The 27,139-nt window shown below is 46.2% G+C and overlaps 1 protein-coding gene across 3 annotated transcripts in view; it reads left to right on the top strand.

The window, feature by feature from the left end:
* The window catches only part of NTRK3 (neurotrophic receptor tyrosine kinase 3), a 203,061-nt gene that overhangs the window by 57,129 nt on the left and 118,793 nt on the right, over nucleotides 1-27,139 (top strand). For all 3 annotated transcript variants that reach the window (XM_079317834.1, XM_079317835.1, XM_079317836.1), the window contains exons 5-11: nucleotides 3,758-3,915; nucleotides 6,161-6,303; nucleotides 6,878-7,019; nucleotides 9,133-9,429; nucleotides 12,782-12,805; nucleotides 13,613-13,683; nucleotides 15,362-15,464. In XM_079317834.1, coding sequence (XP_079173960.1) covers nucleotides 3,758-3,915; nucleotides 6,161-6,303; nucleotides 6,878-7,019; nucleotides 9,133-9,429; nucleotides 12,782-12,805; nucleotides 13,613-13,683; nucleotides 15,362-15,464 — 938 coding nt within the window. The remainder of the gene's footprint in view (nucleotides 1-3,757; nucleotides 3,916-6,160; nucleotides 6,304-6,877; nucleotides 7,020-9,132; nucleotides 9,430-12,781; nucleotides 12,806-13,612; nucleotides 13,684-15,361; nucleotides 15,465-27,139) is intronic.

The following is a 27,139-nucleotide window of genomic DNA, read 5'->3' as shown; positions in this document are numbered from 1 at the left end:
TTCCTTCCCGGAAAGACCTAAGACTCTGGATCCAATTACATCTTTGGTTGTATAAAACCTTGTAGTCCTGAACATCTTGCTGCTCTGCCCGACCCATCAGCATTTCTAATACCAGCAGTCCCTGCCAAGTTGCCCTGCAGTACAGTTCTGCAGTGCTACAGCAAGAGGCTTTGGTGGGAATGGGGCACAGCAGCATCTCTGTTAATGTTATGAGTCCAACTTGACATGGTCTGTGCCTCCAGCTTTGAAACTTATCACCACTAGCAGTCCTGGTAATAGAGCTGTGGCCAGGCAGTGGGTACTTGTCTGCTCTCTGAATTAGCTGAACCAGCTGTCAGCACATACCACTCCCTGTCCCAGCCCTCCCCTTTCTATCCCAGCCCCTTCTGGCAGGGGTTCAGAAATAACAGTTTTGGTTGGACCACCAAGAGAAACCCTGGTTCTGGGAAATTAATAGGAATTAAAAAAATTGTTTTCTCTCTGCTGAGCGCTCTTTGCTTCTCAAGCTTAGGGAAGTGGCCTCAGTCCCAAGGTAGGAAAAGCATTTTAATTGTAAGAGTATGAAACCTTGGCAGGAATTTTATGTGAATTGAAACAGACAGGAGAAGTGTGGCAAGGATCTCTGCTGCCCTCTGAGAGGTTTTAGCTGCAGACAGCTTTGCTTTAGCTGATGAGTGGGGAGGCATGGGACAGGGCATGTGTCTCATTTAGCTGCCTAGTCTGGAAAAAACTGTTTGGGTGTGTGAAGTCCCTGTCTGTTCCAGAACACACTGGAGTGTTGATGGCATCTGTCTCCCACACTGGTCCACCCTGGTGAAGGCTGTCCAGGCAGTTTTGGAAGATAGTGGGTACAGCTCTCTGCAGGAAGCAAAGCTGGGCTCAACCAGGCACCAGCAGCATCACATTTGTTGAAGAGTTGACTTGATGTCTGCATGGCTCTAGGGTTTCAGCTCTGATGGGCCATTGTCCTATCAAATGACAGCTCATGGCATGATTGCCCCAGTTTTCCTCCTTCCCAAACACAGTGTGCCTATTTAGGGAAGGGGCTGTGCCCTGAGTCCTGCCTACCCTACTATTGCTCTCTGCTTATGGTGCTGGTGGATGGCTGTGTCTCAGGTGCAGGTTCAGCCCCTTTTTGGATGAACTCCTTGAGTGACAAAACAGCCCTGCTGGTGCAGAGAGCCCATCTCCCTTGCAGCTGTGATATTTGCTATTTCTCACAGGCATTTTAAGCTTTCAGGAGGGCTGAAGAAGGTGTGGGGGTGTGCACAGCTCCTGAGTGCCTGCAGTCAAGTGATGCTTTGGCAACAATTGCAGCCTGCATGCAAAAAATGCCCTTTGGGTTGGTTTGTTCATACCAGGAGTAAATTGTGCTGGATGTGTCTCACAAAGTACCTCTTGCCTTAATTCTCACTGGAGTGCTGCAGCACCTATGGTCTGAAGCACATGGCAGTGTCCTCTGGTCCAACAGTGTTTTACCCAAAAGACACCTTGTGGTCCCCAAGGTGTTTCTCCTTCCTGCAGGAAGAGAAGGTTCATCCATGTCCACAGGCAGAGGGTTGTAGGTAGTGGAGGTGTGCTACAGAAAAGTGAGAGGAAGAGTTTGGAAGCAGCTGTATCTCCTAATGGTGCCTGCAAGGGAAGGGGTCTGAGGAGAGAATTGGAAGTCCAGGTTTTTGGGCAGGTTTAGGACAGTGTGAGTGTGGAATTCCCAATGCACCTCTCTGGAGACCTGGCTGGCATGGCAAGGGTATTTTCCTCATGTTGGGAATGCTGTAGCAGCACATTTTAGGGACAATGGGTGCATACATGTGCCCCTTGTGCCTGCAGAGCTGTGCCAGCTGCCCCTGGCACTCAGCACATCCAGCCCATGATGGGAGTTAATTTGTGCAAAAGCCCCTCTGGGGGTCTCGATTCGAGCCAGTTACATGGCTGGTGTTGGGGCAGGTTGTGGGGAAGTTCTGCCCTGAAGCCTGTGGCTCCTGTATTATTCATGGCCCTTCATGAATTAGCAATGGGCAGGGAAAGCTGCTGTCTATTACTTACAGAGCTGCCCTTAAGTGCTAGGACAGCAGCTCTCCCAGCAGCCTTGTTTTTTGAGGGTATTTGCAGCGGAGCAGAATTTCTCCCCCATTGCATCTGAGCTCCCCCAGCTCCCTGCCAGGTCCCGGGGTACATCCTCAGCTACCTGATCTGCCATCCCTTACCCATGTGCCATCCCATGTCCTGTTGGTGTCAGTGATTCTGGGGAGGTCCTGAGAAGGAGATTCATGTCTGTGTAGAAGAGGATGGAAAGGCTGTGCAAAGCCCTGGCAGTACCTGTCAGAGCACACAGGGAATGTCTCATCACTCAAGTCCCACCAAATCACTGTGCTAATCTGCTCTGGTCTGTTAAATTTAGTTCTTTGGCCTTTGAGTTGCTTGTCTGAGCCTTGTACCTGTGTCACAGAGGTTTATGTGCTTTTGGTGGGAAAGAAATGAACTAATGAAAAGCCACAGAGTGAAGCTTAACTCAGTGTTAAGCTCTGAAAAAAAAAAAAGGTCAGATGACATCTTGATGTATTTGAAAATGCAAAATGGCATCATTAGGGTTCAGGTTTAGCAACCCTGGGTGCAACTAGAAGACCCCTTCAGTTCTTTCCTTTGCAGCACTGTATTGACAAAACAGCAGCTGCAGATGTTTGGAAGGTTGTTTCCAAATCCTGTTAGTCAGTGAAATTAATTTTGTAAAAGCAAGCATGAATTTTTCAGTAACACATGGAACAGAGCAGGAAAAAAGCTTTCCCCTGTATGATGGGGGATCTGGATATCACGTGAAACAATGGTTTGACCTTTGGAGATGCCCTTCTGCTTTGGGGTGACTGAACTCATCTTTGGCACTGCTGGCTCTGCTGAGCCCAACTTTCTTTGCTTTACAGTTGTGTGAGGAGATATTTTGTTTGTTCAGGCTGTATCTCCTAGTTTTGCTCAAATTATCATTGCAACCAGCTTTGGCAACTCAGTCCTGGACGAGCACTGGGATCTTCTCCCTGCTTGGAACTTGCCCTTCTTGCATGTCCACAGAGACCTGCAGAGCTTTAAAAATGTAAATGAAATGGTTAGTAGGTTGGAAAATCAATTATAATAAACATTCCTGGTATATAAACTATGTGTAAGTGTGGTTTAAATGAAGTACATTAAAGGCAGTGCTTTTCTCCATTTCTCCTGGCCAGGTCAGCAAGGTCTCAGCACAGTGCTGATTGATTTGATTAAAATGCATGTTCCACTGCACATTAGCTTGTGTTCTGGGTCACCAGGAGCCTGTGTTTGTACAAAGGACTTGGGAGAAGAGCTGCCAGCTTTTCTGAGTGCTTGTGGGGGCTTGAGTTGTGCTTTGCCCAGCAGAGTCTAGGATCATCACTGAAGTAGGATTTGAAGGTGGAAATCAGTATTTTAGGGCAGTAGAGAGCTATCTGCTCCTTTGCTGACAGGTGACTCTTTTGGGTGTCTGGGTGACAGTGGGATCAAGCCACAGTAGTGCAGGTCTTGTAAAACCTTGTGTGCACTCATGAAGGAGACTGTGAGAACACATGGATGTGTTCTGTGGCAAAGACAGGAATAATTAGTGCCAGAAGACTCCAGGTGGATAACATGGAGAAGATTCTCCTTTAGCTCTTACAGCATGGTGGCTGTCCTCCTTGGGGACTCCAGAGCCAGGTGACAGCTCTGTTCATCCTTCCCCATCCCACCATCCTTTCTCACCTCTCTCTGCCTGCAGGAGACTAGAGAGGAACCTCTTTAACTGCAGCTGTGACATCCGCTGGATCCAGCTGTGGCAGGAGAAGGGTGAGGCAAACCTGCAGTACCAGGATCTCTACTGCATGACCATGGATGCAGCCATCATCACTTTGAAGGAGATGAACATCACTCAGTGTGGTAAGGATCCCTGGGCTGGACACGAGGGAGGCCAGGAGGGATCCCTGTCCAATCCAGCACCTCAGGTTCAGCTATTTTGGGAACCTGATGTAGCAGGATCCCACCATGTGGTTGAGAACAAGAAGGTTGAAGCTGGTTGGGATAGTTTTTTAGATTAAAAATAGAATATCTGGGTAAATGTGAGGCTGCTATTAATGTGCTTATGAAAGATATTGGGTGATTTGAGGCATTTTCTTCACTGCAATGCTGCTGCTTGACAAAGTGTCTGTAGTGAGTCTGTGTGATGTCTTGAAAAGAGCTGTTTCATGTAGATCTTCCTGTGCCTAACGAATTCTAGAAGCAGCATATTGTTAAAAGACACTGACACTGAATCTTTTGTAATTACTCTGAGGAAATATGTGCCTCTATTCATTTTCTTTTGTTTTATTTTTCAATTGAAATCCTGTATCTGTAGGGAAGAGCCAGAAGTGACTTTATATCTCTTTCTATTTCCTGCTGATGTTTAAAAGAGTCCAGCAGCCCCAGGAGCAACACGAAGCATGTTCAATAGTTATCCCTTTTTCCTTCACCTTGTTCACACCATCAGCTGCCTGTTTGGTGTCAGGTTTTGCTCTGCTATTGCTATTACTGGAAAGCATCCCTTGTAGAGAAAGGAAAAAAAGATGTACCTTCCACGGAGCAATTAAACTGTCTGTACACAAGCAGATGTCAAATTCACAGGTTGAAAAAGGGAGGAAAACTAGATTTATTTTTTTATAATCATCCTCTGTATCAGGGATTTGAGCTTGTTACTTGTAGACAGTATTAGACAAACAGCATGCACATTTGGATTTGCATGACTTGTTTTTTTGTTGTTTTGCTGGTTAGTTTATTTTTTTTCCCAAAGTTCACACTGTCCCTTTAAGCTCTGGAAATTGTCCAAAGTGTGCCTTCGTGTGGATGAACTAAAAAGATTTGAGAGTGCTGTAATTTCAGCCCCACACGGGTTGAAGAAACTGCAAGGATTAAACAACAACAAAAAAATCCTTAGGGATCAGGGAGAGGAGGAGACAAGGCTCCATCAGTGGTGGCATAAGACTGCAGGGGACAGCAGGGTACTCATTTGGGAGCAAAAATGTGTTGGTGTGCAGGGTAAGCACCTCCTCTGACCATGAAAACTCCTGGAAGGGCAGGGAGCCACAGCAGTCTGATTTCCTCCAGAGGATTCTTTCTGTTCCAGCATTAAGACTCCAGGGATGTTGTAAGGACACCACATTTATCCTTGTCCTTTGGTGCTGAGGGCAGGCATGGCTTGGTGTGGCCATGTTTGATACAAACTCAGCCTGGAGAAGACCATGCATGTCCTTCCCATCTCCCTCTGCACTATTCCTGCCACCTATGCAGCTTTGCCAGGTCTTGACTGCTGCTTTCTTTCTTCTGGCATCCCCCTAATCTGTACAATGCTCCTCCTTCCTGGTGTCACTCTGATGCCCATGAAAGGGTGTGTGTCCCCATCCATGACTTTACCTTGGCATGATGGGTTCTGCTGCCCTACAGTGGGACCACTGGTGAGTTCTTCCTGCCCTGCTGACTGAATTGGCTTCTGAAAACCTCTCCTGTTCAAGACTATTTGGCCTTCTTGCAACCAGCACTGTCTTGTTTCACATTGCAAGGATACTTGGTGCCTGTGGCATGGAGTAAAACTGGTGTAAATCAGAGCCACCATAAATCAGTGAATCCCTCTGCTCCCACTGAGGAAGAACAAGGGCACCTTCTATTAGGAGAGCTGCAGTTACTATGAGGACACATCCTTGGTCATCTTTTCTTGATTGTTATAAATTAGAGCCCCAATTTCTTCACCTGGAATGCTGAGTGCTCTGTGCCTTGTCCCTGGGGGTGGGGATGCCTTGGATCCTCTCCCAGTACATACAGTTTTCTCATCCCAGCTGACTGCTCTTATGAGCAGCTTCTCTGGGAGTAGAGAGATGGGTATGGGGATTGTGTGAGAGGAAGAGTGGCCAGAACTGGGCAGCAACTTTTGGATTCAAAGCTGAAGAGACGGTCTGCTCAGCTGGCACATCTCCAGTGTCTACATTTTCCCCTGTCTCCAGCACCCCTCCATTTCTTGGTAGGGCCATTGTACTGCCTCATGCTACTCATCTCAAGGTGCTGGAGGCTGATTTGGAAAACAGCTTGGTGGGATTTGGGTCCACACACTCTGTGGACTGGCTGCAGAAATTCTGAGTGGTTTTTTTGGCTCCTCTAGACCTTCCTGAGATCAGTGTGAGCCACGTGAACCTGACGGTGCGGGAAGGGGAGAACGCTGTCATCACCTGCAATGGCTCAGGATCGCCGCTGCCCGACGTGGACTGGACAGTGGCCGAGCTCCACTCCATCAACACCCACCAGGTAAGGGCTGCAGCACCTCAGTGCTGCCTGTGCCCAGTGTGGCAAGAGCAAAGCAGCTGCCAGGGTTTCCCAGGTCCATGCATGCAGGGCAGAGGGTTGGGTAGATGGTGTGAGAAAGGAGAAATTGTTGTATGCAAAGGAAAGCTGAAACCGTGCTCTGCCCATGTGACAAGCTGGGGGCTCCCAGAAGGGAGCAAAACCTTTTGTCTGTATGGCAGGTAGGTGAAGATGAGAGAGCTTCAGAGCTCAGTGCTTGCTGATTGAGTTAACTTATATCCTCTGATGGAACTCCAGTGAAACTACCTCTTTGCAATAGCTAAGTAAGATTTTCTAGAGGCTGGCCATGCTTATCAGTGCTACAATGCCATGTCTTTCCCCAGTATTTCCTCTTACAAGGTGTGGTGTGTTTGATCAAGGGAGGAAATGCCTCCCTTCACCCAGATCCCAGCTGTCTTTGGATTTTGGAGACCTCCTCACATGGAAACTGTGATCCTCCTTTTCTGGGGGTTGTAGAGGGGAGGAAAGGAGCCGCCAGATACCAATTTCTGTCTGTGTTTCTCTCTGGGATTTTTAGACCAACCTCAACTGGACCAATGTTCACGCCATCAATTTGACCTTGGTGAACGTCACCAGCGAGGACAATGGATTCCTGCTTACCTGCATTGCTGAGAACGTGGTGGGGATGAGCAATGCCAGTGTGCTGCTCACTGTCTACTGTAAGTACCAGTGCAGAGACCTTGTCCATGCAGAGCCCAGAGGGGCTGCCCTGGGAACTGAATGTAGAGCGACTTGCTACCTGTGTTACACTGGTTTTGTAGGGTGAAGATTAGGAGGAGCTGAGCACAGTGAGATGGAGGTGAATCCTCACACAGCTCTCTCTTTCAAATGTCTGAAATTTTGCTTTCCTGATATGCTTCCATTAATCCAGAAATGAGCACAAGAGCAGGGAAGTAACAGCAGTGCCACAATGGTGGTGGTGCCTATTTCCTGCCTGTGTCTTGGAAGATTCAATAGACTAAAGGAAAGGCATAGAGGGACTAAAAATCTCTTAACAAATGCAAAGTTTCTTTGAATGCTATGTGAGGGGTTCAATGGCAGCACCCTTGCTAAAGATAGCTTAAAATTTGCCACTAATTTCAGGGGTGTTAGTGTTTCCTCTCAGGTCAGGTCCTACAAACTGAAAATTTCATATAAAGGCACACATGTCAAATTTGAACTGTTCACTTTTATCTGTAAGTAGCTCAACTTTCTTTGTGCTTTCTAATATAACAAAACCCTGACCTTAAAAGGAAGTTTACACAGCTTTGTGGTCTCAAGTAGCTGAGATTTGCTGTATTTTGCTGTGTCTGTAATATTTGCCCTTACTCTAGTTTGAAAATCTACACCCCCAACCTTGCCATGTAGTACAGAGAGCCTTGTGGGGTTCTGGGCTACTCTTTTTAAACCCATGCATGCTGTGTGATGCTTTTACTACTTTCATCTTCCTTCCAATAAGTGCTATTGATGGATTGAAGGATGGAGGTAATTAAAGTTCAGCCCAGCTCAGAGCTGACTGGTCAGCAGGCCAGACCAGGGTATTTTTTGCAAGGTGTTTCAGCATCTGTTCCTCCACACCTTAAACAGCACTATGCCATGCCTATTTCCCCCCATGAAATCCTCTAAGCTGCTGACAGTTTCTGCTCCCCTTGCTCTTGTTGCACAGAGCCATCACTCAGGCTGTAATTTCACACTGAAAAGATCTGGGTTTGAGTGTAGGTGGCTGCCTGTTTTCAATCCCCCTTGCCAGGAGGATATGAACAAGCCACATGCGGATCTGGGCGAACGAGTGAGGGTGGCTGGGACACGACTCTGTGGTTCAGGGTAGATGGGCTGGTGGGAGAATCTTGCTGAGCTCCAACCAGCTCTGCACCTTCTTCTCTTCTGTCACCTTCACTGATTTAAAAATTCACTGTCATTTTTCACAAAGATGGGTGCAGTTTGGTATGTTGGTCTTCTTCCTCGTGGATGCCAAATGGATTGTCTTTGCAGCTGGATGGTAGCAGGAAAAGGAGAGTTTTAGGGGAGACATGCATCTTTGTGTCATGTATCTTTGCACAAAACTTGTTCTTCTAGTTCAGACCTTGCCAGCCTTGGGGTTTGGGACCTTAGGTGTAGGCGTTGTAAATGGGGTTTCAGAAGCTATAGCAGAGCAACATTTGAATTCTTGGTGCGTCCCAAGGGGAAGACAATGCATATGCAATAAATTGCAGGTGGAGTTTCTGCTTTTTTTATCCCTCTCCCACTCTACTCCCTTTAATTAAAACACCCCTGGAGGCTGTTCGGCGAGTGAGATCTCCTTTGGGATATTCAGGCAGTCAAAGCCCCTAAGGACAGACAGTCTCTGAGGGATGTTTGCTTCCACAGCTGTACAATCCAGAATTTCTTGGTGTGACTGAGAGCTCCCACAGGCACCTTGCACATGTGTAATGAAACAGTGCTACGTCACCGTGTCCTCCTTAACGAGGACAGGCAGTCTCCCTGGGATCCCTTGGGGGAAGGAGATGTGTGGACAGGACAGTTCAAGCTTAATTGCTTCTGGTGAAATTTCCATCCCTGCCTTTAATTTATACCCCTGTTTGGAAGGCCAAGAGGCCTGGCCAAGGCTCAGACCTTCCTTCTAGGGAGGGTGGAGTGGTTCTGGTGACAGCGCTGCTTCTTTACGAACATCCATGGGAAGAGTAGAAGGAGCCAGTGATTGTGGAGTTTTCCAGTGCTCATAGTTTCCGTGGTGCACAGCGTGGTGCCATTGGGTGGAGGTTGCTGTGAGCCTGCCATGTTTCTCTCTGCTAGATCCCCCTCGCATCCTTACTCTGGAGGAGCCAGTGCTGCACATGGACCACTGCATTGCCTTTGCAGTGCACGGGAACCCAGCTCCCACCCTGCACTGGCTGCACAATGGCCAGGTGCTCCGGGAGACCGAGATCATCCGCATGGAGTTCTACCAGCAAGGGGAAGTGTCTGAGGGCTGCCTGCTCTTCAACAAACCCACTCACTACAACAATGGCAACTACACCATTGTGGCTACCAACCAGCTGGGCTCAGCCAACCAGACTATCAAAGGACACTTCCTTGAAAAGCCTTTTCCAGGTAGGCTATTCAGTTTATCTCATATGGCCCTGCCAGTAATCCTTGCACCTCAACAAGGCCTTGAACAAGCCGTGTTAGCTTTGCCTGAACATCAGGTTGGAAGAGGTGACCCCTGGCAGCCTCTTCTTCTGACCAGTATGATTTTCCTACACAAGTGTACTTTGGTGTCATATGAACTCTTTAATGCTGGGAGAGATGCTAACTGCTTGAGATAATTTTATTTCGTAGCATATTCTGCAGTGTATTTATTTTTTTATTTTACAAATCTTTTAGGATCTTCAATAGGAATAGGATGTAAGTTTGACCAATTATTTGGATCTCCTTTTGGGTGCCCCAAAGACATTGCTGATATTTTTTCCAGAGAAAATGTTCTGCTGTGTGGTAGTCATAAGCTGTAGAAAGGAAAAGGCTTTGAAGTGATGCAGCCTGTCCCTTTTGGTTTTTTTACTTCTAGCTTGCATTTGTGAAATGATTAAAGCTGGATGCAGGGGTGTCAGGATTGTTTTCTTTTCCAATGCAATATGTGCAATTCCAGGATGACAGGGCTACAAAAAATGCGACAGCTCAATTAGTCACTTTGCATCAGTTTGTCGGGATTTCTTAACTGATTGCTTGGAATTCCCTGTTGTACTCCCTGGTGATTCACAACTTAAGTGCAAAAAATAAAAAAAAGCCTTTGAGGACATGAAGATCCATCTCTGGGAAGTGCTGTAGAGACTTTTGTGGTGGCCTCTCTGCTCTATGAGAGCATCTTGGTCTGCTCCCTGACAGTGGAACACCATGCTGGCCATCATGGAGTTAAGATCTGTGCTGCCTTCAGGAATGATGCCATGAGAAAGTGGCAGCTCTAAATTGGCCCCTGCAGCCCAAGAAAATCCAGCAAAATAGGGCGTTTGCTAAATATAGCAAAATACCAACGGTACTCTCATTTATTATTTATATCACACCATATATGTACACAGAGTTTTCCCGCAGGTCAAATATCATAAATGCAAACTCAAATCTCTGCCTTGAAGATCTGACAATTGAACAAATGAGCTGATATGGATGGGAGTGGAAAATTTGTATTTGGACTTCAAGGATGCTGCCCTGTCTGACTATCTGCCCTATTTGTGTTTCCTTCTGTCAGGGCAGAAGAGCTTATCAAATGTGGGTGGGTGAGGAGAGCCGCACAGGTTTGCAGTCTCAGCTCTGTCAGGTCCCACCTTTGTGACTCAATTTCCCCATCTGTGAAACGTGGGCAGCTCCTAAGTAGGTGCTGGACCTGCAGGAAAGGGAGGCAGATATGCTGCTCTGGAGAGCTGATTTTGGAAAGGGATCTGAGCCATGCTGTGGTGTGGGAAAGCACATTGATGTTTGCAGAGCATCTTGTGTTCGAGGCTCTGGGAGAATGGGGTTCTGTGAATGCATGTAAAATGTTGCCCATGTGAATGCAGCTCCAGCCATGCCTGTGTGCTGTTGGTGTGGGGTGCTTTCTGACCCTGAGCCATCTCTCTGCAGGAGCTGACCCATTTCCTTTATTTCTTCTGATCCAAAGTCCCAAGCCATTCCTCACCCTGGCAGACCCTGTCAGCCCAATGCAGGATGTAATTTACTTTCCTTGAAGCTTGTTGCTTTGTCCACTACCACAGCTGACACATACATTCACTGCAGCTGACGTTTATAATTTCCCATTTGAAGGTAGATTCCTTCAGAAAATGCCACACATTGAAGGTTCTCCAGCTCATTCAAGCCCCTTGTTGCTTACAGCAATTCACAGGTGCAAGAGCTTTGCTGTCACAACCCAGGGTGAGATTATTAGTCTTAATTAATTAATGAGAGCACAGTGCCTGAAAGACTTTGTCAGCATAGAAAAGGACCTATGACCATGTATTTTAGAACTCCCTGGTCAAAACCCTCTCTTTGTAAATGGCCACACTCTGCTTTCCAGGCTGAAAGAAGCAAGGTGCTGTCAGAAGCTGGGGTCTGGGACATGTAAGCTCCATGCCATGTCTGCCTTTTCTCTGATGCTGCAGGGCAGTGGCTCTCAGGACACATTTGTCATTTCCTCTAAAAATCCCATTGCTTGTTGTCATTGGTATCACTGCCACAGGCTACCAACTCCTTATTTAATCCACAAAGGTTAATGTACCTGTGATGAGTGTTCAGTTCTTTGGGAACTTCTCACAGAACTCAAGTTGGCTGAAATTTCTTGGCTATTTTTTATGCTTGGAAAAATAGGGCTTACTGGAAAAAAATTCCTTTTGTGCATTCCTGTTGAATTTGCTTAGTCCAACAGAGAAAAATAGAAAGGGGAAAATGTAGAAGCAGCAATAATTTTATGACTAGACTGCCTAAATAGAGATGAAAAAGTCTCCAAATAAAATATTTTTTTTCCTCCTTTTCCCCCCTCTGGTTAGAAAAAGCCAAGGAAGATTACTCATCTGCTTGACTTAAAACAAAATATTTATTCAGGTTTTTTTTTTGCCCTGGTTTGGAAAGCTGTGTTTGTCACCTGGGGTTTGTTTTACACTCCCCTCCCAAACCTCACCCATGCTCCAGTGTGAGTGTTCCAGCATCCTTCCAGGAGCCCTGTGCCAGCGAAGCTGTGTAAACTGCAGTTAATATCAGCTCAGTTCTTACATGGGTGAGTGAATTGGAAGCTGACGTGATTCTCACTCTGTGTAAACTGAGTGTCACCAAGGGCTTTAGAGCTCACTGGATGGGGTCTGAGCCACCTCTGCAGCTGAAGGAGCTTTGCTGAATAGACTGGAGCAGCCAGCAGGCTCAGCTCACTGTGGTTGTCTCAGGCAAGAGGCAGCTCTTGGACAGCCACAGCCTCTGTGTCCAGCTCAAAGCTATCAGCTGTTCTGAGTGGCTCTGGAAAGCAGATCAGAGGAGGGATCCTCTGACTCCCAGCCCCAAGCTGGGCTCCCCTCCATGGCAGCTGGTCCTCATCCTTGAAGGATTTTATCCATGGGTGCACACTGCAATGCAGGGTAAAATCTGTTTCTCTCCCCTCACCTCCATCCTGCAGAGCCCTGTGTGTCTGTTGAGCTTGGCTCACCTGCTGAAAGCAGGGCTGTTTAACAATCATTCAAAAGTGCTGCTTGTTCTCCATTTTGGCCTCACAATAGTATCCCTCCCCTCCTCTTTCAGCTCAAGGTTCTCCACCCTCACCTCCAGCATGTCCTGCTGGCACATGGGCTGCAATTTCCAGGAACAGTTGCCCAAGAGCAAAAAAAATATGAAAGGTTGGGACCCCTATGGGCTCTTTGGGGTGGTGGGTGAATCTGAAGTGGGTGGGGAAGGATACCTCTCTCCCTTTGCTGTGCTGCTAACTGTATTGCTTCTCTCTTTGTCCTTTCCACAGAGAGTACAGACAACTTTGTCTCAAGTAAGTGTCTCCTTGCCTTTTGAATACTGTGGCTGGTTTGCTTCTGTCATTTCCCCTTCCCCTCTGTGATTTACACAGCAAAAGTGAGGAAGCCAGAATCAGGCTGTGGAGGTTGCACAAAGCCCTGGCTTCGCTGTTCATGAACAAGATTGCTGGGGAGCTTGTGATCACCTTGGTAATCCCATGAGACCAGGAGATGTTCATCTGTCTCTAGTGGTTTCCCAAAGAAGGTCCTATAAAGGAAATGATGGTTAGATGTGGTGTAGCAGAAGGGAGCTTTATTTCATGTAGGCTGGGCTGTCCCCAACAATAACATCTCTCTGGTGTGGGCTGGGATGAGAAGCAGGACTCAATCCTGTCATGTTTCTTTAACAGATTTTTCCCTCCACCCCCACCAAAACACATTATCCACCACACACCACAAAAAGCATTCAATTTACTGTTTCTTCAGATCAAGTTTTGCTGGAGTCAGTTGTGTTTTAACCCCACTTAGCTCCATAGATTTCTGAAAACTAAGAAGAGGGCTCAGGGGTGGTGGGAACCTATTCCAGGACACCAGGCACTCAAATATTTCCCATTTGTGAGGCTGGAACAACATCAGCATAGTGCTGGTCTGTGTTTTCTCTGCTGATGTGCACAGGGAACTCTCTGGTGCTTGATTTGTGCCTTCTGAAACAGAGAGTTGCAGCTTCTTTTAGGGGTGAACTGAGTTTCATGAGGCCAGGCACTGCTGTTGGCATGTGCTGGTGCCTTGGGAGTCCCATGGGAGCCACACTGAATTTTCTGTCTTTGGTGCTTTGGTTTCAGTCGGTGATTATGAAGTGAGTCCCACCCCACCAATCACTGTGACCCACAAACCAGAGGAGGACACTTTTGGGGTGAGTCCTGGTCTCTTCTCTACAGAACTGCTTTGGATTCATTCCTTGTTATTGACGACTCAGTATTTGTATTTCTCTGCTGTTTTGAGAAGGATTTTGTGGCTTGTGTCAGGCAGGTAAAATACTGACACAAACCATCTGCTCCTCTTGGGTCTGCAGTGTGGAACCAGGGAGCTCTTTGAAAACAAGGCATCCTGTGAAGTCTCTGCTGACAGGGTCAGGAATTCTCACTCTAAAAAAGTAGCACCCAGAGAACAAACAAACAGGAAATTGTGTGTTTTGGACTGTTATTGATCTGTTAAGCTTACCCTGGTGAGGGACCTGGGTTTAGTTTGGTTCAATTCTGTCAATGTCTGTTTGCCCTCTCTCCTGCTGTGCAGGACATGCCTAAAATGAAAAAGGAAAGTAAGTCTAGGGCTTATCACATCTCAGCAATGTCTTTCTTCTGCAGAATCCTGGCAGGAAAAAAAAGTGTGCATAAGTATTAGAAGAAAAAAAATTAGCATGTTACACAATTGTTCTAATTTTGTGAAAGTTTTAAGAAACTGAAATCCAGAAGGTGTCAACAGAATAAGCAAAACTCAATCTACCCCGTTTTCAGTCTCATCTAACAGAAAACCTTTTTTAACTGAAGTGGAAGCTTTGAACAGTGAGGCTGGAGTAATAATGTACACTGATTATTAAATATAAAGCACAGGAAAAAAAGCTGGGAATGAAAATAGAGTGTGGTAAAATAAAAATTTTAAAATATCATAACAAATATACCAAGAACAGGGAAAAGGACTACAAAATGAAATTACTTCTTCTTGGTTAAGTGATATATTTTCTATTATAGCAGAATATAGTTTTGTAAAAGGAAGAAAAGTCTAAATGCATCACAAGACCTAGTATAGAACAATTGGACACATGCCAGAGAAATTGTTGTTTACATCAAAGCAATAAAAGTATTTTGAGCAAAGACTTGAAGGAATAAATATTCATAAATATTTTAATAAGCCTGGGATTGTAAACCCTTTAGGGCAAAGAGGTTTTCTTTCCTTGCTTGTACACTGCCACAGTGGAACTACAGCTCCAGTGAAGGACATGGACATTGTTGTAGTATAAATATTTACTAGTAAAATTACAATAAATAGGGAACTGTTGGAGGCTTTTGAAAAACTCAGATGTTCTACAGGGAAAAACTCTTACTTAATTTCTTCTGTTTTTGCTTTGTGTTGTGTTATTTTCCCTCACTCTGTCCTGAGGGATGTTTGGATGGAGGCAGAATTGTGTTCTCAGCTGAGCTTTGAATAGCTTTAGTGTTGTGATGTCGTGGCAAAGAGGTGATGTCAGAAATGGGGGCTTGGGACGTGATGCAGTGAAGGGAGAGCCCAGACATTGGAGCAGAGATCTGTTTTCCCTGCAGATATAGGGAGTGAGAGGCTGGGGAAAACTGGTGTCAGAACAGCACCACTGATGGGAAGATCCCAGACCTCCCAGTCTTGCAAAAAGTCTGTAATGCCTCCAAGCTGTGCCAGGGCCTGCTGCTTTAGCTTGTGTTTTCCTCCATAGCTGCTATCCACAGGGCTGCAGCAGATGGTGTGAACCTATAGAAAGGTTAAATTGGCAAGGAGGTGCTGTATTTCAGATTTAGACTCCTAAACTCCTCTATGTTGACTCTAAGGCTTTTTCCTTGCAGGTTTCCATAGCAGTTGGGCTGGCAGCTTTTGCTTGTGTCCTCTTGGTCGTCCTCTTTATTATGATCAACAAGTATGGCCGGCGGTCCAAGTTTGGGATGAAAGGTAGGTGCAGCCACTGTCCCTGAGCAGGAGGCACCTGCCAGGATTGCCCAGCTCTTAGAGCACACATGCAAAGGTGGTGTGGCTTTATTCCTACAAGGTAGAGCCTTCTCAAGGGACTTCAGTGCTCTTCTGCTTGTTGAGAGAGTAATGGAGACAAGCAGGCTGGTGGTTCTCTCCTGTAGGAGCTTCTGTGGGAAGAAATGTGGATTTGTGCTCCTTTTGAGCATGTAACTGCATCTACAGGTTGTCCATGAGAGCTTTGAGCCTGCTCCCTCCAGCCCTGCAGTGTGTTCAGGACAGCATGGTCTTGGGTGAAATCTTTGTGGACCTGGTGGTGCACAGGCTTCCCCTGCACTGGCTGCAGAGCCTGGGTGTGCAGGGGCACAGATGAATGTAAAACTGGTTTGAGTTCTGTTGGGAAGGCAGGTGCAGCCACTCTGTGCCTGTCTGTGAGTGGGGACTGAGATGCTGCTGTCACTTTATGTCCACACTGGGAAGACAGTGTTGTGGAAGGTCTCTTTCTGATGGCTCTCTGATGGAAGATTTTCTCCTCTGTGTCATGAATAATGACTTTAGAAATTTATTTCAAGTGTCACTGATAGTGATAGCAAAGTGAGACAGCGTTTGATGTTTGCCAGGAAGAACTGGTCTCTGTCCTACCAACACCAGCTCTGTGATGTGACACAGCCAATGCCAGTAGATAATTCTGTGCCATCTGCTTTTTGTGACTCTGCTGGTACCTCCAGCTGGGCAGCGTTGGTGGTGCCCAGTGAAGGCTGGAGGAAGAGGCTTCACATGACAGAGTAGTTCCCAGCCTAACTGGTGGCTCATGCATGCATTGTTTGAAGCCAGGCTTTGACAAACACAAGCTTCTCCCAAGGCTCCTGAGCCACAGCCTATTTCCTGGCCTTGCTGTGGTCTGTGCTGCAGGGCAGGTTGATAGGTTTGGGAATGTTCTCTGCACTTGCCTTGGGCTTTGTTTTCTTCACGCAGACATTTCCTGAGTGGGTCCAGATGGGGTTCTGGCTGGAGTTTCTCCTATGCATCCAATGGAGATAGAAGACAGGACATTTAATTAAATAGTGAATCTTCTACACCAACTTAGGAATATTTAGTCCATATGTCCAATGATAAGAACCATCTGGTGGAGTGTACTGACTGGTGGGTGGAGTAGAGGAATGGAAGACATGGTTCCTGGGATCAATTCCCAGCTCCTCTACTGACTCACTTAGTGGCCATAGGCAATTAGCTGTCTTAACCTCTGTCTCTGCTCTCATTTCCCCATCTGTAAAACTGGGATGATGTTATGTGCTTTCTGGAGGGATTTGTCAGAACACTTTGGAAGTGCTTGGGCATGTGCCACTGATGGAGCTTTGAGATACAAATATGAAAAGGAAAAGTAACATCTGACTCTAGTGGAAGAATCAAAGAAGAGCAAAGTGAGCCTAATGTGAGTAATGAGTCGTGGTGAACAGATGTGTGTATGTGCTTAGAGGTGTTTGGATAAGTATGTCAGTGGATATTCTGCATTCCCAGAAACCAGTGGGGTGCCATGATGGGCCCTTGTGTGTGAAGTTTCACAGAGAAAAAATTGTTTAGCTAGAAAAGTCTGGTTTCCTCCTCATCATGCTGTGTTTCTTCCAGTTCTGATATGAAACCACAACTCTGCAAAGATTCTACAAGTTTTATTGGCTTTGCTTGGAGAAACGGTGTTGACAGAAGACATCTTCAAAACCAGGGTGATTATTCAGTCACAGTTGTCATAGGCACCACCATAGGCTACTCACACTGCCCAAACTCTGCTCTGCTAAGTTAACTCTTGAGCAGGAGGCATCCTATATGGCATCCAGTGCGTTATCATTTACTAAGGAAAAAATAAATCCAAACCCTGAGTCTTTTTGGGCAAATACATCCCTGATTCAGGAGCTGTTTGTTGCCAGCTGATATCTTGCCACTTGTTGTTGAAATCCCAGCTTGGCAGGCCTGCAGGAGCAGGTTTTTCCTGTTGATTTTGTCAGATGCAGAACATTGTGTGCTTGTGTTGGACATGTTACCTAAAGCACCTCATGAGTCTTTCTGAGTACATCTTTTTCCTTCTGCTTCTCCTAGTGCTGAGCAGATGGTTTATTTCCTAGAGAGAGGTGGACGTGGACTGACAAAGCTGGATGTCCCACTGGGTTGGAAGGTTCCCTGGGCCAACCTGCTGGGTTGCTCACCAGGTTGCTGAGTGTCCAACACTCCAGCTACTTTTGCTGGGAATATAGTCATTGTGACTTGAGGGATATGTGCTGGGAGATGAGTCTGAAGGGATGGTGTGTGCACCTTTATCTTCTTCTGGCTGGCAGCACAGCCTTGGAGCAGAGCAGCAGAGGCAGAGCTGGTCAGTGATCCCCCAGCAGCAAGGCTGGGCACCAACAAAAGCTCCTTTGAGAGCTGCTGTGATGCTGGGCTTGCCCAGCCTGGCTCTGGGCCACCCCTCTCGCCTCCCCTGCTCCCTCTGGAGAGCAGCACAGGTCAAATCCCCTTTCTGTGTGTCTGTCAGCTTTGGCTGCTGGAGCAGGGCAGGCTGTGGGGAGCCAGGGATCGCTGGTGAGGCGGCAGGGAAAGGGCAAACAAAGCTCCTTTTTGTCAGAAATGGTGTGGCAGAGCAACAGAGAGGCAGGGGAGGAAAAACCACTGGGGAAAGTGAATGGTAAAGCTGAGACTCGTTGAAGAAATGCAACCACTTGCTGAAGGATGTTGTATGCAGAGGAGGGGCTGGGATGCTTTTTAAAGCCTTGTATTAGTGTGGGAAAAAGAAAAGTGTCTTACCAAGCAAGAAATTGAAATTTGGAGTCTTTTGGTTTACTCTGTGTCCCAAAGGGGTGTGTTTTCTTTTTTGGATGAGGCAGGCCACATGGGAATAAGGAGCCCGATATCCTGCTCTCAGTCACTACTTGCTCCAGCTCTGGGACCAGTGTCTGGCATTCCCTGACTGCCCCAAAGAGCTTTACACCTCACCTCCTGCGGGCAGGCTTGTCACTGCAACCCTTGTAAACAGTGTCTTCCAATCCAAGTTTAATCTCAGAGCAGATGACAGGAAATGAAATTTTGTAGTATAATAAAAAAGCTGCATGCAAGTCCCAGGACTAAGAAAAATTAAATTTCATGAAAGAGTAATAATGGCACAGAGAAGATGTGGGGCATACAAAAATTTGGATGGCACAGTGATAGAGACTGTAAATACTTAAGTTGATGGACTGAAATATATTTCCCTTTTACTTGTTTTCTGTTACATTGGCAAGTGCCTCGGGATGAAGGACGTGTGCTCATGGATATCTATGTGAGGTATTCTTGGTGATGCACAGCTTGAATAAAAACCAAACAGAGTTACTGAGATATGCAGAGAAAGGTGCTAGAGAAAATCGAGAGACAAGAGCAGTAGTTTTGCTGAGATTAACTGTTTTCCAGGCTCTAAGATTAAAAATTACTTCCATTGTCCAAACAAGGTTTTTCTTTCTTGAGTGGAGCCAGTGCCAGCTAATGGTTCAGACTTGGTTACAGCTGGTGAAGAGTTGGTTGGTTTTTAATCTGATTTCCTAAAGAAATAATGTGTGTGATCATGCTGCCTCTCTGCACACATGCAGGTGTGTGTGCACAGCTCTGTCTGCCTGGGTTTCCCCTTTCTGTGCTGCAGCTTCTGGATGTGCTGGCCAGTTGCACCCAGAGGAGAGGGAAAAGCACTTACAGATGCCTTTACAGGGATCATGGAAGTAATAGAACCTAATAGAATGACAAGTCAGATGATGTCCTGCTGAGAAAAATGCCTCAAGCCTTTCTGGCCATTGGAGACTTCATATGGAACACAGAGATCAGGCTTCTGCTGTGGTGGGTGGTGTGTACGTGTGTGTACATGCATGTGTGTGTTTTCTTTCTGAATAAGCAGAAACAGCAAGGAGGTAGGGGAGAATGGAATGAACATTAAACAAATACTGCCCATGCTTTCTGTAGTGTTGAGGAATCCCATAGCTATCAGTTTATTTGATATTTGCTCTAATAGCCCTGATCAAAATGCTGGCACTGCTGATGTGCATGTGGATGTCAGAAATACTTGCAGAGCTGTTCCATTGTAATTTAGTGTTAGTTAAAAGGTACTTAAAGCAGTTGCCTATTTGATTATGATTGGGGGCCATTAACATTTTTTTCCATAAACAGATGGTTACTGTCCACTGTGTTGATTGCAGAACAATTCCAGAGTTCTAAATCAGGAGGAGCAGCTCATGCAAAGATATCTTGGGTGCCTGGCTTTTTGCTTTTGTTGACTTGGGTTTTTAATATATTTTTTCCCCTCTTTCATTATGCAATTATTGCTACAGATTCAAAGTGGGGGGGGAGGGGAAGTATATATATATGTATATTTTTATATATATGTCAGACCCATGACTTGCCTTTCAGATGAGGCTTAATTCTGTCCTATGTTGCCTTGGCCAAGCCTGGCTATAATCATACACTGATTTTATTTCCCCCCACTGATTATCTGTTGTCCATAGGCATGGACAATCCCTCTGCAGCTTGGAGAGCCTGCACATCAAGGGTTAGCTGCTCAGGAGAAATCTGTGATCAGGGCCCTTTCATTCCTTCCTCCTGGGTGCCTGCCATGTAGTGGGAGCAGGAAGAAAGAGCAAAGTACTATCAGTCTGGCACAGCTACAGGAGAGAAACAGCCATACATCAGCAGCCACAGCTAATTACAGGGATTTGGGGATGTGTGGCTCTCCAGAGCAGTGGACTGGAAATGGGAACCCATTGCTGCTGTGTTCTTTGAGCTGGGTGTGAGATGTGCTGAGCCCCCTGAAAAAGAGTCGCTGCGTGGAATTCAGGGACTGATGGAATTCAGGGGTTCTCCTTGCTGGTATCCTTCAGCTTGTTTGCAAATACCCTTGATAGACTTCTACTCCTCAATATTACCAGGGTTTATTTGCCTGGGAAGTGGATTGAAAGGGCATGTGGTTTCACTGGGGCTTCCTTCTATAAATACCTGTTTATACTCTGCTCAAGTGCAAGCTGTGCTATTTTTATGTTTATTTATTTAATGCCTTCAAGGTGATAAAGCATAAAACTCTTTGAGATGCTGAATATTGCTTTCTATGGCTACCTGGAAGTAAGTTGTGGACAGGTGGAGGTCAGTGTCAGTCCCTTCTCCCAAGTAACATGCAACAGGTCAAGAGGACACGGCCTCAAGTTGCACCATGGGAGGTTTAGATTGGATATTAGGAAAATTTCTTCACTGGCAGTGTGGTTGTGCATTGGAACTGGCTGCTCAAGGAAGGGGTGAAATCACTGTCCCTGGAAGCATTAAAAAACCATGTGGATGTGGCAATTATGTATAGTGGTAGAAGTGAGTGCTAGATTAATGGTTGGAATTAATGATCTTAGAGGTCTTTTCCAGCTTTAATGGTTCTATGGCAAGTGTCTCACCCTCTGCTGTGCCATGCAGTCTGTAACTGGGAGGGTGGCAGCAAGGGAGAGCTGCTATGAAGCCCTGGGTTACTTGGCAAACCTTTGAGAGATCCCACCTGTTCCCTGAGGTGTGTGACTGTGACAGGCTTCTGCTGCTCCTCCTTGCAAAGGCTCATCCATTCTCACTCCAGCAGGTAAATGCTTGCAGCCCTTGTCCATCAGCCCCAGGTGGTGTTGCTCTGGTGAGGGCTTGGAAGGGTCACAGTGTCTATGGAGCTGTCTGAAGGAGCAGGGAGCCACCCTTGGCTGGACAGGTGCATTGAATGACCCTGCAGGAGAAATAGTTAGCAAAAGGTCAGGATTTATTTAGATCTAGAAATAAAACATTTTCCCACTCCCAGAAGTATTAATAGGTTATTTATAAAGGAAATGTAAAGTGCACTGACCAGCCATTATTTATTTTGGTTGCTTTTACAAAACCCAGGTGTCTTTTTTAGGCCACTGCTGAAAGCAGAAAAAAATCGGTGGTGTTCAGGTGACCCAAGAAGCCCCAAGCCTGCTTCACACCTTATTCCTGCAGGCTCTTCCTCCCTGTGCATGACCTCTCTCACTCAGGATGTCTGGGTTTGCTCCAGTCCTTGGCCAGGTGCTCCACCCTGGCTGCAGCTCCTGTCCTGAGGGAGCCCCATGGCAGAGCTGGGGTTTGCCCAGGGCAGCTCAACATCAGCAGTGTCTCCTCACTGACTTGCACAAACACTTCTCACCTTGTGGTGTTAAAAGCTTCACGAGTGACCCTCATCTTACCTGTGATTCTGCATCAGCTGAGGTGCTGGAAAGAGCATGGCATTTATTATTTTTATTTTTTTTTTTAATTGAAGTGTCCTTTTGCCAGCCTCAGAGCATCAGCTTTTCCCCCAGCAAAGCATTAGCAATTGGCAGTGTTGGGGATGCTCCTTGTAGCACCATGGTGGCTTCTGCCTCTGTGTAGACCTGTAGGAGTGAGAGGGTGAGAATGGCTGCTTCCCTTGGACCATGGGGTTGGGAAGATATCCTTCACCTACTCACCATCAAGAGCAACCAAATTGCCCCAAATCCTCATCCAGCAGCTTGCACCCATCTTTGCCACAGCTGTGAGACTGCCCAGGCTCAGTCAGCTCAGCAGCCCCCCAAAGGACCATGCAGGGGGTGCTAATCCTCACAGCTCCTCTCCACAGCACTGGTGCTCCTGCCTGCCCTTTCCTTGCCTCCATGGCTCCAGCCTCTGCTTGCTACTGGCTCTCTTGGTGTCTGTCTCTGCTCACATGGCTTTGCTTTAGGGAGAGGTGCTGGAATGACAGCACAGAGCCAGAATGATTCTGTGATCTCCAGAACAGGTACTACATACAGCAGCAGGATAAACTATCTTGTTTAACCAATATGACTAAGTCTGATGCAGACCCACCATCTCCACAAACCTTTTGTCCTGTGCACTCTTGTGTGCCTCTCTGCAGGCAGCCAACAACCAGACAACTGAATGCTAACTTTGATGTGGCTTTAATAAGGTGCAGGGCAGTGTTGAAAGAACTAAAGGACTTTAATTAATATTTTAGTTGTGGTTTTTCTGTACTGCACTTGTCCAGTTAATCTTTGAAAAAGATTTTGCTGCTGCCAATGGTGATAAGTGGTACTCTGGGACAATGTCTCTGAGTTTATCACCTCTCCCTCCTCATGATTTGCTGTAGGATTGTGGTTCCTTTATTTGGTATTTAGCCAGGGATGCAGAGATCTGTCACTCTGTCCTTAAACCCTGGAGCAGGAGAACTTTGCACTGTGTCAAGGGACAGGTGACTGCAATGTAAATGCAGGATTGGCAAGGGAAACCTTTGGCAGCTATAAAGGCAAATGGAGAGAAGAAAAAGTGCTGCTTGGTTTTGAATTTGGCATGAGTGTGCTTGAAGGAGTGCCTAGAAATTTGGAGGCAGTGGAATAAACTCCCAAGGGAATGGATAAGAGCTGTCACCTGGGCTGTTCAAGCTTTGACTGGCAAAAGCACTGGGGAAGCAAATTGAAGAGAGCATTGGAGCATCTGATGATCTAATGGGCTTGTTCCATCTCCAAGTTCTATCTCTTGTGGTGCAATAGAGAGTCTGTCTATGTCCAGGAGAGTTCCAAAAACCTCCATCAGCAGCACCAGTATTTAGCATCTGTTGATGGAAGTGGGATGCTCAGGCATCTAATTTCAATCTACAACCATGCTATTAAAAATCAATGGACCAGAAGATAATGCCTGTACACAAAAGCAGCTGGGTAGTATTTTGTGCACAGGAGAAATAAATCACATTTGGAGTCTCATATTTTGTGTCTGAGGCACAAGGGATGTAATCCAGCTTCTGTTTGGGACAGTGGTCTTCAGTTTATGCTATGGCCTTGGATAATGTAGTAGAAGAGAGTCTGTTAGCCTGAACCTGTCTTGTGGTTCAAGAAAGGGACTCAGGTCACTCAAACTGGCCACAGGTCTTTCTTTGTACCATGTGTATGAGACATGGCTGCTGTCAGGGTGATGGAGGGGCACCATGCTGGGAATGATGCCCAGTACACCCAAAAAACCCCATCCCAGCCTAGTTATCAGCTGTCAATGTGCTGTGCTGCACATTCAGGCTGTGCTGCAGGATCTCCCCCTGCTCTCAGGCTTGTGACAGGAGAAGGGCTTGGAGCTGGGCATCTTCTGTGTCCCACAGCCCCTCTGCTCCCTGTATCTGCTGGAACCTGGTAGCTCCAGGAGAGCTTTACTTCACTGCTTTGGTCCTGCACCTGCAGGAGTTACCAGCCTCTTCTGAGAGTGTTTCACATGAGGACCCTCACACTGCAGCCCAGCAACTCATGCACCTTCATGTTGGGGAGGTTTTGTGGCTCTGCTGGCTGCCCTTGGATCTTGCTGACAGACCTGACTTTTTTACCAGCAAGGGGTTTTCCCTATCAAAAATGTGAGAAAGCCATGTTGGATCAGATGCCCATTTAGAAGCACAGTCTCTGGGCCGGTGGTTTTGCCACATCTGCTTTCAATGTTACTCTAAAGCAGTGTCAAAAACTGCAGAGGGTGAAAAATCATACAGTTGCAGCAAAGGAAAGGGATATGTCTACTTGGATTTTGAATTAGAAACTCTTTGCCTTGCTTCTCATTCCATGTGAACAACTTGTAAGAACCTCCATCTCCTTCTCTCCACACTAGCTCGTGCTTCAACCTCCCCAGCAAACTGCAAGCTCTTCCCAGCCTAACAAATTGTTAAGAGTCAGACAAGAGGCTGTGAATTAGTATGAGAGGAAGAACATTGTTTTCCTCCACTCTGTATTTTTTTTTTTTTCATAGTGTGGTTCACGTGGCAGGGGCTGAGATGCTGGTGCCACAGCAGCTCTAGGGTGGGCAGTGCTGGAGGGGCTCCTCAGCTCATCCTTGTCCTCCTCTCCTGCAGTGCTGAGACAGCTGCTGTGATCAGGATAAGGGAGAAGTGGTCTTTTTGTTGCTGACAAGATGATTTCATCCCAGTGCTCTAAAAACTCCTGTGACATCCCAAATTTTCCAGATGGGTAATGAAAACCTGTGGGCGCGGTGCCAATGGAGCTGTGTCCATTGGTTCCATATCTGCTGTCAGGGCTTAATAATCATTACACTAAGTGGAGCTGGCACTGGGGGGGGGCAGGTAACACACTGCTGCCCTGGGGCTGAGATCTTTGTCACCATGCAGAGGAGAGATGGGAATTGGACCTGGAGATCCTCATCCTGATGGATGGATTTCTGCTTCTCCTAGGCTGTGCAGCAATGCAGGAGATGCTGGCCATGTCTCCTTATCTCTTGCTCAGGAGCCTCTGTGCACCTTTTCCTGGCATTCAGGGATATTCCTTGTGCTGGTAGGGTGCAGTGCTGGCGAACTGGCTGAGAGACCTGTCAGGAGGATCTGGGTTGTGCTGGTCACCAAAGGTGCTCTGGGGCTGGACCCAGGGCAGAGCAGGCTGCTGCCCAAGAGCTGCTCAGTCTGTTAATTTAACTCATGACATGATTTTACATCCCATCCCCCTGGCTGTTCATCCCTGGGGCCGTTGCAGCTGGCTCTTCCTGCAGTGCTAAAAAAAGGGCACAGATACAAACCTTCCTTCATCCCAGCCCAGTCCTTCCAGCACCACCATCACATTTTTTAGTTGTTGCCCATTGCTGGAGCTCCCTGATGTGTCAGAGTCTCCTGTCCCTGCACCCAGAAGGGTTGAGGGTTTGGTCCCAGTGCTGGATGGGGTCCCCTCCTCCCTGTGCAGAGCATGGTCCCATTGTCCTGCTCCCCTGCAGGCTCATAACCCATTTGCAGCCTGTGGTCACTACCAGCCCATCTCAGCATTAACTGTTTTCCAGGTTCCTGCCTCCCATCATCATCAAGTAAATTGATGATTTATCACCAAAATTTGTTTTTATTTGAGTTTTTTTGAAGTTTACATCTTGATTTTCCCACTTCTGTGTGGCTTCAGACATTGTGATGGTCCCACCTGATCCCTTAAACAGACACATTGCCATGTAGGCTGGCTTAAAGCTCTGCCATAGTTTTGCCACCCAGACTGGCACTAGAAGAGGAGAGCACTGTAAATCAAATTGACTGTTATATTAGTATGAAAGTGCTCATATTTAAGCTAGTTTGAATTAATTTTTCAAGAAAGTTTTTCTCTGAGATATTATCAAATATATTGCAGTCTTCACTGACTAATTTTGTAATTCAATCAGGGGAAAATAAGGCATTGAAGGTAGTTCAGCATGATTTGTTTTTATAGACCAACTGCTTCATCCTCTTGATTCCACTATCATTTAGCCTCTCAAATATTTTTTCTTTTGATTTTTCACTATGCATTTAAAGTTAGGTTTATTAATTTATTCTTCACACCAGGCAGGACAACAAGTACAAGTTTTATGCATATATGTGCATATAAAGGGAAAAGTCTTTACAGATTTAAAGAGCTTCTGCCTTCTTGACAAGTTTCTCAGCCTGGAATTAAATTGGTTGCAGTGTTTGGTAATGAGACTTCATGCCTTTTGGGCTGCTGAGTGTTTTTCTGAGTATCCTGCTCAGGTCTGTCCCTCTGCATGGGACAAAGAGAGGAAATATTGCTGAATTTTCCAGTAATAATCTTCTTAGCTGTTTTAACCATTATTTAATTTTCTTTCTCTCTGTTTTTATTATTTTATTTTGGTTTATGCTTTAATTATATTTAAGGAGTATTAATTCTTCTATATCCTGTTTGTTCTCCATTTCCCTTGATCTAAGGAATTGTGATAGAAATTGAAATTAGATACAGCCTTTTACATCTGAATGTCTGCAGAAATCCCATTCCACCCTCCTGCTGCAGGGCAGCAGGATTTTAGCTATTTCTTCCCTTTTTAAAATATTGTTATTTAGTTCTTAAGAACAAAACATATTGTCTTCACTATGTTTTTTTTCTGTCTAAATTAATTATGCTGCTGGTGTTTTAGGAGCAATTTGGGCTTATTCTTTCTGCTTAAAGATTTCAAGTAATGCCTTTCAGCTGCTGCTGTCTGTTGAGGTGGTGTTGGAGTTAATGAGATGTCAGCATGTGCCAAAACCCCTCATCAGCAGAGCACACGTGCTCCACTCTGGCATATTAAAGCTGAGGCTGTAAGGGTAAAGCAAGGCACTCTCCTACCTTTTGATATGTACAGGTAAAGGCATTGATTTAAGTTCTGCTGAACTCACTGTGGTCAGGTTGCTGCAAAAAAAGTCACTTCCTCTGAAGTGCATCCCAACAGGGAATCTGGAATCCGTGTTGGGTTTTGGGATGCTTCAGCAAGGGTCTGTCTCACTTGGGTTTGCTCCTGCCAGAGCTTTTCCTGTTTCAGATGAGGGTTTTGGGACCAGCCTTATAGGCAGGCTTTGTGTTAATCTGCCAGAAAGGAATGAAGTTCTGCTTTTCTGCTAAAAGAGGAGAGATGCTATTAAATGTTGTTGATTGAGTATTTTACTAGGATGTGCTAGTGGGCCTTTGAATGCCTGCCAGGTGCTTCTCTTTCCTTAATACCTTATTTTGTTATTTCATTGAGGCGAAACCTGGCATTTATTCACCTGCTATTAGACAGCTTGCAGAAAGCTGTGTAAGCTCTCCTTTTGCAAAAGGTACATTAGTTCAAATTCCTGGTTGCTGTGCTACTCTGCTTTGATACCTGCCTTTGGAAACTTTCCTGGATGCAGGCAGGGAGGCAACATGCTG

Source organism: Erithacus rubecula (genome assembly GCF_903797595.1).
Source record: "Erithacus rubecula genome assembly, chromosome: 14".
In the NCBI taxonomy this organism is placed as follows: Eukaryota; Metazoa; Chordata; class Aves; order Passeriformes; family Muscicapidae; genus Erithacus; species Erithacus rubecula.
The sequence above is the reverse complement of the archived record's forward strand: the minus strand, read 5'-3'. Positions and strand labels throughout refer to the sequence as shown.